The sequence below is a fragment of the Pelodiscus sinensis genome, chromosome 32 (genome assembly GCF_052426305.1).
Source record: "Pelodiscus sinensis isolate ZL-2025 chromosome 32, ASM5242630v1, whole genome shotgun sequence".
NCBI classification, from domain to species: domain Eukaryota; kingdom Metazoa; phylum Chordata; order Testudines; family Trionychidae; genus Pelodiscus; species Pelodiscus sinensis.
Window position 1 is genome coordinate 11,753,886 of NC_143083.1, and position 10,582 is coordinate 11,764,467.

The following is a 10,582-nucleotide window of genomic DNA, read 5'->3' on the forward strand; positions in this document are numbered from 1 at the left end:
GTGCTGATTAATTCTTCATTATTCATATCGCTTTCCTGCACACACACAGGAGCAACATTCAGTGTAAGTTTACTGATTTACCTCTAAGTTACATTTCAACCAGGAACTTGCAGTATTTTTTCTATAAGAAAGGAAATGCGAATTTTTCCTACAGCAAAAGTTCACCCATTTGTCCAAGGTCACCAGATCATCACCTTGCGATGTTTTTTCCAGGTCACTGGACCACTGGTTAATATTTACTTATGCATCTATACATGGTAATGGTTCGTATGGATATTGTTTATATAAAAAGGCACCTCACTGAACATGGGCAGGGCTTCACCTTGCTTTCTCTTCTCTATTATCTGTAGGAGTCATGCACATTTTTTAAATGACACCGTCCACATCAAAAATACGAGGAGACATTTTGAACCTATTAAAAAATCCATTCAAAAGGCCTTGCAAAACTACCTAGAGATCTTGTGATGGGGTGGTACCAACCCTGTACTGGGGCTGCGAGATTTAACCCTGTCTACCTGGCTGAAGAGACCCCACTCCAGCTCTGCTCCAGCTAGAGACCAGGTGTAAAGGCGTGTGGAGCAGCTCAGTCTGGATTGACAGCCCTCAAGGAAGGAGGTGCTGCTGGAGTCCCCAAGGAGGAACCACAGATGGAGCAAGACATGGAGGCCAGCCAGTGGGGAATGCAGGAAAAAGCCTCCAGTCTGGAGAGAAGAGCTGGGGAAGACTGCAATGGAGAGACTGGTAGGAAGTAGCCCATGGAGAGGAGTTTCAGTGGGATTTATCGCCGAGCTAGTGGTGGACCACTCCACTGCTGACAAGGTCCTGGGCTGGGATCTGGTGGAAAGGGTGGGCCTGGGTCTCCCCACCATCCTCAACAGCAGAGCTATACCCCACTGCTATTGACTCTAACGGCTAGGCCACACTGCCCTGGGCATTGTTAGAGACGCTGGGCTGGATGTGGTTTGGTCCTGGATACGTCCCGGATGAGCTGCAGTTGTAAGAAGGGGAGGCATAGCACCCTCCTCCTTAAACTGGTATGCACGTGGGGTTGAGCACCATTTGAGGGGTCTCAGAGACATTATGCCCACCCCCTGAAGGGAGATGGGTGTGCTGCCCCGATGACAGATGTATAACTTTTTAAAACTGAAGTTCTTTTTATGATTGTCAAGCCAGTAGCAAAAGAGGATGAAGACTTCTTTCCTTCTTATGGTCTGCTGCAGGGGGGCACTTACTCCCCAAATCACCTATTAAACAGTCTTCTTCCCCTCCCCCCCACCGCCCCCGAGGTACCTCAGAATTTCACATTTGATTCCGGGCAGGACTCTGACCTTTCCAGCTTTCCCATTCTTTTGTGTGAAATGGATGAAAATGTCTATTACTTTTAGCTCTTGGATTTATAGTATTAAGGGAAAAGAGGGCTAAAGGAGGCCTTGTTTTTTAGAAAATCTGGAAGACAAGTGGAAAAAGGCAGCATTTCAGCTGGTCTGACTCTCTGTGCTGGCAACATGTCTGCTTGTCTGATTTATAAGCAACTTTGAGGATTATTGTAAACTGAGAAAAAAGTGAAGCAATCATTTTCTTGAAAAAGCCTCAACTCTAGTATTTTTCTTCTGAGAAATTACTCTCTGAGACCTGGGGAACTTTTGTCGTGGTGATTTGTGCTGGGAAAGAAGCTTGAAGTTGGACCAGCCTGTGCACTGGACCTTCTACAAAGTAGGAAAGAGCTGCTTTGATTTTAGTCCAGTCTACTAGGCTCATCCTGTACTCTAGTCAGCCAATCTGTCTTTGATTTAGCTATATACATGTATGTTCGACTCCCAGAGAACTTCATAAAGATTTCTCTGCCCATGTTGTTACCCCAGAGCCCTTTTGGTAACATTAATCCCCTTCCCCTACAGGCTTATCCCTGAAGAAATTTATTGCTAGGGGGATGGGAGTGCTTATATTATCCGTATAGCTAAGGGGTCACATGAATTTGAATGGTTCCCCACTGGGCCACATGAAAGGGAGCTGTAGGGGCTCCCCTCAGAGTCCCAGAGGGGGAGCTCCCCTTGGAACACTGAGGGCGAGCTGTGAAGGGGCTCCCCTCATACAGACTCCAAGGGGGAGGGGGAACTGTAGGGGTCCCCTTGGAACACTAAGGGGAGCTGTGGAAGGGCTCCTCTATACAGCCCCTGGGGGGGGGGGGGAGCTGTGCGGGAGGCTCCCCTCATACACTCCCTGAGGGGGAAAGGGAGCAGTAGGAGTCCCCTTGGGTCACAGGGTGAAGGGGAGCTGTGTGGGTTCCCATTGGAGCACTGAGGGGGAACTATGGGGGGCTCCCTTCATACAGTGCTTGAGAGGGAGGGAAAGCTGTGGGGGTCCCCTTGGAACACTAGGGGGAATTGTGGGGGGCTCCCCTCATACGGATCCTGAGGAGGAGCTGTGGGGGGAGCCCTTGAACACTAAGGGGAGCTGTGGGGGGCTCCCCTCATACAGCCCCTGAGGAGCAGGGGGAGCTGTGGGGGGGCTCCTTGAACACTAGGGGGAGGTGTGGGGGGCTCCCATCATACAGCCCCTGAGGAGCAGGAGGAGCTGTGGGGGCCCCCTTGACCACTAGGGGGAGCTGTGGGGTCTCCCCCCTACAGCCCCTGAGTGGGAAGAGGAGCTGTGGGGGCCCCCTTGACCACTAGGGGGCGCTGTGGGGGGCTCCCCATACAGCCCCTGAGGGGAAGGAGGAGCTGTGGGGGCCCCCTTGACCACTAGGGGGCGCTGTGGGGGGCTCCCCCATACAGCCCCTGAGTGGGAAGAGGAGCTGTGGGAGGGGAGGGCCCTTGACCACTAGGGGGCGCTGTGGGGAGGGGAAGGGATTTCTAGCTGCACCTCACGCACACGTACGTCCTGACGCAAAGGTCACGCCACGCGCGTGACCCCTCATCCCGGAAGCGAGCCACTAGCCCGAGGCCCCCCACGAGCCGCCGCTGCTCCTGCTCCGCCGCGGCCGGTCCCGCCCCCTTCTGGCCTGGGCGCCGCTTCCGTCATGTGAAGGCGGCGGCCCCGGGGCAGCGGCCCGTCCAGGTGCGCGGTCTCGGGCTGGGGAGGTTCCCAGGCAATGGGGGGGCTACGACTCCCAGGGGGGGCTCCAGCCAATGGGGGAGGAGTCATGGGATGTCCCTGTCCTGCATGGGAGGGGCCTTGCCCCCCCATGGGGGGCTATTGGGAGGGGCTATAGAGGGTTGGGGAGTCCCTAGGGGAGCTTTTTGGGGTGGGGTCCTGGAGAGAGAAGCGTTATAAGGTGACACTGTCTCGGGGGGGGGGGGCTGCATTCAGTGGAGACAGCTGAGCCCAAAGGGAAAAGGATTTGGGGGTCCTCATTCGGGGGGGGGGGAAGGGTCTCTAGCCAGACACGAGCCCTTCCAGCTGGCCCTGTCTATAAAGGATCCGCATTTCCTTCTGGGGGTAGGCAGGACAGCACGTTATCCCGTGAGCTCTTGCTCTCAGGAGAAAGTGAAGGGTTGTGCTTACCCTGAGCAGCTTTGGTCTTGCTGCTGCTGTTCTGCGTGTGTTTAGGCCAGTAGTGAAGACCTAGCTGGTCTGATTGGGTTTCTGTTCTTCACCTTCCTCAAGGATCTGAATATGTGAAAATCAGTTTTTGGGTGTCTGATGCTGTTCATTGTTGCTAGGTCTAGTGAAGGAAGCTGCTTTGTATTTTTATGAGCAGCCCTATACACTTCCCCTCTGAATCTCTCTCCTTTCCTGCAGGCTACCGTGTACAGTAGAATGGAGCCCACGGCGTCGGGTGTGTTTTGCAGCAGGATGCTAAGTATGGTGAACTCTGAAGATGTGAACGCTATCATTTTGGCTCAGAAGAATATGTGAGTCAAGTGGAATCTGATCAACTAAAATACGATACTTTTCTGTCCAATAAATAGACAGATATCCTTCTTAACCAATAGTAATTCAGCGAAACTGGATGTCTTGCTGGGGGCTAGCATGGGATACAAACCCCCTGGTTGTGACTTCAGATATGTCCTAGGTTGCCAGTGACTGACAGTAGTTCTCTTCAGTGACTGTCAAAATTAGTTGCAAAGTCTTAGTTCAGTTCCTACTGGGCATGTGTCTGCACTGGAAAACAGAAAGTTACATATGCCACCTGTAGACCTGAGAGGTCAAGACCAAAAGAGCTGATCTCTCCAGATCATGGATGAGCTGCTTGGTTGAGGATGTTTGCATTGCCTATGCTGGTACTTTGTTAATTCTGGGAATAAATACAGGCCTTTGATCTGCAGGACTGTCAATTCAGCACTACACAGTCCTGAATTTCCTTTTTAAAACAAATTTTGGGGCCATCCAGCAAATTTTGGGGCCATCCAGTTGATCTTCATGTCTGTTCTCCATTCTGCTGCTTCGAACGCTTTAGCTCACTTATTTTGAATTCTCCTCTTTTCCCCCCTCCCTTCCAATTTCCTGACAACTTTCCCATTAGCAGACTTTGATTTTGCTAAGGTTTTGGCAGGATAGAATTTTGCATGCAGAGTTCTTGGGGGCAGGACTTTAATCACTTCAAAAGCTTTTCAAGGACGGGAAAGGAAGGATCTGTTTTCTTTCTGACACTTGTGGGTTTTGTTTGTGTTCTGAGAATTGTGAAGAGCCTTGCCTGTTGTTCTTTATTTTTGGAAATTGACACATTTCCCCACATCTCTCCCTCTCTCTAGGCTCGATAGATTTGAGAAAACCAACGAGATGCTGCTCAACTTTAATAACCTGTCCAGTGTACGCATGCAGCAGATGAATGAAAGGTTCCTGCATCACACTAGGACACTGGTGGAAATGAAGAAAGATCTAGATAGTATCTTTCGAAGAATCAGGTGAGCTCTAGATTCACCGTCTGGGATTTTGTGTGTCTCTGTAGTGCCTCCTGTTGGATGATAAAGGAAGGGTCCCGAGAGGTTTCAAATACAGGCAGTCCCCGGGTTATGTACAAGATAGGGTCTGTAGGTTTGTTCTTAAGTTGAATCTGTATGTAAGTCGGAACTGGCGTCAGCCACTGCTGAAACTGATCAGTTTCAACCGCGGCTGAATATGGATGCCAGTTCTGACTTACATACTGATTCAACTTAAGAAACCCAGGCGTCCCCAAGTCAGCTGCTGCTGAAACTGATCAGCGGCTGATTCCAGGAAGCCTGGGGCAGAGCAACTCTGCCTCGGGCTTCCTGTAGTCAGCCGCTGGTCAGTTTCAGCAGCAGCTGACTTGGGGACGCCTGGGGCAGAACAGCTGGGGTGCTGCTGGGTTGCTCCAGTAGTGCAGCTCCTTGGCGCTACTGGAGCAACCCAGCAGCACCCCAGCTGCTCTGCCCCAGGCGTCCTGATTCAGCCGCTGCTGAAACTGACCAGCAGCGGCTGAATCAGGATGCCTGGGGAAGAGCAGCTGGGGTGCTGCCGGGTTGGTCTGGAGCAGCGCTGCGGGACCAACCCGGCAGCCCCCAGCTGCTCTACCCCAGGGGTAGGCAAGAAAAGCCTGGTCTGCTGGGTGGGGGGGCACTAGCTGCACCCCCCCCAGCAGACCAGGGAGACGGGGGTGGCGGGACGCCCAAGTCCTCCACGGCTTTGCTCCGTCTCCCTGGTCTGCTGACCTGGGAGACGCGGAGCAAAGCCGCAGAGCACGCGGGCAGTGGGACAGTCCAGGCGCGCCGCGGCTGTCCCACTGCTGGTGTGCTCCGAGGCTTTGCTCCCCATCTCCCTGGTCTGCTGGTCAGACCAGGGAGACGGAGAGAAAAGCCTTGGAGCACGCCCGCAGGGGGACAGCTCAAGTGCGCCCGGGCTGTCCCGCTGCAGGCGTGCTCCAAGGCTTTGCTCCTGTCCCCCTGGTCTGCTGGGGGGGTCCAGCAAAGCCGCTGGACCCCCCCCCCCAGCAGACCAGGGAGACCGGGAGAAGCTTTTCTCGCCCCGGAGGACACGGGTGGCGACCTGCCGCCTGTGAGCTCCAGGGCGAGAAAAGCCCTGTTCGTAAGTGCGGATCTGACGTAAGTCGGGGACTGCCTGTAGTTAAAGACTTGCACGGACACAAATTTCTGTTTGTGGATGCAGACATCCGTGGACAAAAATCAGTATCCAGGGCTCCACTCCAAGGAGATGCTGAGGCCAAAGGAGAGGAATGTGGTGCTGCTGCCATACTCCTGCATGGCTGGAAGGCGCTGCTGCCGTGGGGCATTGGCTCCTGGTCACCATGGCGACAGCATCTTCTGTGAGTCAGCAGATAGCAATTTCTGTCTACAACTCTACATATCTGCAGGGAGTAATGTGTATCCCCTTAGGGGGCGACAAACCGGGTCCTGCCTTGTTTTTCCTATCCCAGGCAAAGTCACTGAGACACAGTGACCCCCATACTGCACCCCAGAAGGGTAATAAAACACCACAATGGTGACTAACAAACCCTTTCAGGAGGGGAGTGAATCAAAGGCAGGGCTTTACTCTACAAAACTAACCAATGAGGAGAGAGAGAGGGATGTGGGGCTTGCCATGACACATTGGGAATCTGGGCTTTTGGCTTCCGTTCCTAGCCCTGCCATGGCTGTGCGACACTGATCAAGTTATTTCCCTTCTTTGCAAAATGGGGATAACGCACACCCACTTCATAGAGGGCTTGTGAGGCTTAATGCTTGTAAAGGGCTTTGACCATCTTGTGTGAAAGGAGGTAGAGAAGGAGTAAATATTGTTTACAAACTTCTGGCTTCAATTTTGGGGGCGGCCTTGTCTTTCCTAAGGTGAAGGCTGAGTCTTGAGAGTCTGCAGAGCAGTGGTGTATTTGTTGATTTATGGTGAATTACTTTATACCAGTGTTTCTCAAACTGTGCTCCACGGAACCCCGGGGCTTTGCGAGACATCTCCGGGGCTCCGCGCGGTTGACAAACTGGAAACATCGATAGGTACAACACATACAATCAGTGGACCGCTGGGGCTCCGCATACATTTTTACGCATGTAAAGGGCTCTGGAGTCCAAAAAGTTTGAGAATTGCTGCTTTATACAACAGCTTTGGAGGGTGGGGGGTATTTTGATCTCCTTCTCACAAGTCCAGCAGCAAGTGCCTCGGGCCAGTGGCGAGGGGGGTGCAGCAAGCAGTCCAGGAAGGGCCAGGGAGGCTCCTAGAGCAATCGGGGCTCTTCAGCTGTTGCTGCATGGCTGGGGCGTGTGACCCGTCTCGATGCTGCAATGCCCCATTTCTTGCGTGGGAAAGGACCTCAAGCTTCCTGCTTGCCACAGGGTTTAATCAAGTGATTGACGGGAAGTGTCCTCTTGGGGAACTTCGGTGAGAGGGGTTGCAGTCAAGTTAGTGACACTTCGTGCCTCACATCCAGCCTTTCTTCAGCAGGGGCAAGAGCTATGGGGAACCTGCGATTAACAGTTTCTGTTCATGCGACAGCCTGAACGGGCAGTGCAAGGGCATTTTATCTTAATCTACTTCAAGGATTCCTGCAATAAAGCTTGTTCTGTTGAGTACACGGCAGTTCTTTGATTTGGGGTGGGGGATGGGACAGAGGGCTGGTAAATATATTTCTGTACTTTTGTTCAAACTCAGCTCTTTTTTTCTTCTCCTTCCTGCCCCTTACAGAACCCTGAAAGGGAAGCTGGCCAAACAGTATCCAGAGGCTTTCAGCAGTGAGTGTCTCCTTGGTTTTCACTCTGATTTACAGCCTTTTATACTGGCTTCTTTCCATTCTGATAAAGCAGTCCTGCTTGGCAACACAGCAGTGGTTACACTAGAGTCCCGGTGCATCCAAAGCAAAAGAGAAATGTTTGGGCCAGGGGCTGGTTGCTTGCAATTGAGAGTATCTACAGAGATTTTTTTTTTTAATGTTTCTGTGTTATCCAGTGAAACGTGGCGGTGTGTAGGGTATGGCTGCCAAGTTGAATGTACATCAGAGCAAAAATGCTGGCAGGTTTTTTGTTACTACAATAATGAGCTGCCAACATTTTTGGAAGTAGAAATTGTAAGTTCTAGCACTTTGGCTATGTCTAGACTGCAGGCTTCTTTCGAAAGAGGCTCTTTCGAAAGCATCTTTCGAAAGAGCCTCTTTCGAAAGATCGCGTCTAGACTGCAGGCGGATCTTTCGAAAGAGAAATCCGCTTTTTCGAAAGAGAGCACCCAGCGAGTCTGGATGCTCTCTTTCGAAGACGGCCTATTTACATTGAAGAACGCCTTCTTTCGAAAGAGGAACTTTCGAAAGAAGGCGTTCTTCCTCGTAAATTGAGGTTTACCGCCATCGAAAGAAAAGCCGTGTTCTTTCGAAATAATTTCGAAAGAACGCGGCTTGAGTCTGGACGCAGGGGAAGTTTTTTCGGGAAAAGGCTACTTTTCCCGAAAAAACCCCTGAGTCTGGACACGGCCTTTGAGTCTTTCCTGCCTCCATTTCAATGGTGTTTGGGGTGCACTCGTCTGTTTCCTCTTGCTGATCCCTCTACTATGTCTTTACTCTGAGTAGTTGGAGCAGCCTATATGGCAAAGATACCTAGAGTCCTGTCACCTTTATACAGATAGAATAAACAGCAGAGGTAACAGTTCTGTGTCTCCTTTCAGATGTTCACGAATCTCCAATTCTAGAAGAAGATGATGACTTTGACCCTATTCCAAAAAGCACAGCAACCACAATTGCTACCTCTGAGCAGAGCACAGAGTCTTGTGATACAAGCCCTGACATTATTTCTCCAACCATGAGTCAGGATTTTGAGGATTTATCACAAGGCCGGTACGATTCTCCTGCTGTTAATGGACAGAGTCTAACAGATGATGAAACGGCCAATGGGCTGGACTAACTCCTACTCAAAACTAAGGCATCGGCTGAATCAGCTGCGTGGACTCGGAAGCGTAACCAGAGAACTTCCTGTCCTGTATTTATATTTCTGTGTTTCCTTGGCCATTCATGTTTTTGTGGAGAGAAGGAAAGTATTTAAACCTGCCATCGTTATGCAAACGTCGAGCCTTGATCTGGCAAACGTGCAACATGCATGGATTGAAATGCCTCTTGTCTGTTTTGTGTGTTCAGGGGAGAGCAGTAATCCCAAAGGTTAGTTTTGAATGTTTAGTTTCTGGACAAATACAGATCTAGGAGTAACTGCTTTTGTTTGTACTTAAATAATTTGTTTTACACACAAATCTTGAGGCTCTGTAACTTACAATGCATGCAAACCCAAACTATAGCCTTCTCACTGGCATGGTACAAATATCTCTCAGCTGTGGCTTGCAGGAGCTTGTACTTGCAAAGCAACAGTAGCTTGCTTTTTGGGGTCTTCTCTGCCTTCTGAGAGGCCAGCCTGCACTACAGGGCCATGTAGCTAATTAGTATATACCAATGATTTCTCTAGCACCTACAGAACATCTTTTCCCACTCAGTGGCCAGAACTTAAAGTCTTCTTTCCTTAAGTGCTCAGCTGTCCTGTGGCACACCTTGGATTTTCATGAGGGAATCTTTTTTTAGCTGCACTTACTTTGCTGAATGGAACAGTTTGACAACTGCTATGGCTGTACTTTGCTCTCTGTAGTGTTCGTTACATGTAAATTATCAGTTTCTTTGGGTAAAACCTTTAATTTTTCAAACAGTGATAAAAAAACACACTGTACCGAAATGTCTTTGTCTGTTTTCACCCAATTTTTCCACTGTCTGTGTTAATATAATGCTGAGAGCCGGGATAGAAATAACTAAATCTATTGTAAACCTAGGAGGGAGCGGAAAGTCACCTTCTAATCCTCAGCTGTGATCAACATATTTCCAGAAATATAGTGAAAAGAAAATATTTTTGTACTGCGTGTTTACAAAGGATAGAAAAAACTTACAGATAGAGACTCCATTAATAAAAGTCCATCCAAACCACTTAAAGCTCCTTCTTTATTAGGTGGAATTTGTGTCAATTTTTGTATACAGAGCCGGCCCAAGCTACGGGCTGACCAGACTACTGTTGTACTTAAAAGAAGTACTCGGGATCTTTTTCAGGGGGATAAGGCAACATGCCACATTTATTGATCACACATAGAATAATCAACACTTATCATATGCATATGATATATGTCACTCATGCGCGCGCGCACACACACACACACACACACACACACACACACACAAAGCACACTCCGTCTTGCTGTTGTTACCAACGAGTTGCTCCCCTTAACTGCACTGGCCAGGTGAGTTAGATGGGGGAGGGGTGGAGCCGGGCTTCTGCCGATCCGGATCGATGCTCCGATGGTGACAAGACGAAACCCGGGGTCCTCTGCAAGACACCTCACTTTCATAGCATCCCTCTCATGTGCAAATATATCCCAGATTCAAACTCTGGGTCTGTGTCCCTTTTGGTCCCTTTGTGCTGCAGAGAGGGTGTTTTCCATAGAAGGTGCCTGCTTCTAATCCCCAAGGCCTTCAATATGTCTGCTCTTCTTTCTTCAGCCCACTTGACACCTTGGGTCTGGCTTCCATCCCCTCTTCAACTGGTGTAGCTGTCTGGAGGTGCTTGGCTCCCAAGTCTTACTCATTCACACCTCATTCATTCAACAGGGCAATTGATTACAGAGTGGGGGAATAGTGATAGAAATGTAGCCTTGTTAGTCTGGTGTA

General features: G+C 50.2%; 1 protein-coding gene across 2 annotated transcripts; it reads left to right on the top strand.

The window, feature by feature from the left end:
* Positions 1–364: 364 nt before the first annotated feature.
* On the top strand, positions 365–9,847 carry KXD1 (KxDL motif containing 1). Of its 2 annotated transcripts, none has more exons than XM_075902894.2 (5): positions 365–741; positions 3,742–3,854; positions 4,695–4,847; positions 7,591–7,637; positions 8,557–9,847. In XM_075902894.2, exons 1-5 carry the CDS (start codon positions 730–732, stop codon positions 8,790–8,792), a joined length of 561 nt encoding a protein of 186 aa, XP_075759009.1. In that variant the 5' UTR covers positions 365–729; the 3' UTR covers positions 8,793–9,847. The 2 variants fall into 2 exon arrangements, with proteins under 2 accessions (XP_075759009.1, XP_075759010.1); XM_075902895.2 differs by lacking the exon at positions 365–741 and adding an exon at positions 2,890–3,057.
* The last annotated feature ends 735 nt before the right edge of the window (positions 9,848–10,582 follow it).

What these genes read in the sequence shown, in the direction of transcription:
- KXD1 (XM_075902894.2), top strand. An exon ending in ATTTTGGCTCAGAAGAATAT is followed by an intron (nt 3,855 to 4,694) that starts GTGAGTCAAGTG and finishes CCCTCTCTCTAG; the next exon opens with GCTCGATAGATTTGAGAAAA. An exon ending in GTATCCAGAGGCTTTCAGCA is followed by an intron (nt 7,638 to 8,556) that starts GTGAGTGTCTCC and finishes GTCTCCTTTCAG; the next exon opens with ATGTTCACGAATCTCCAATT.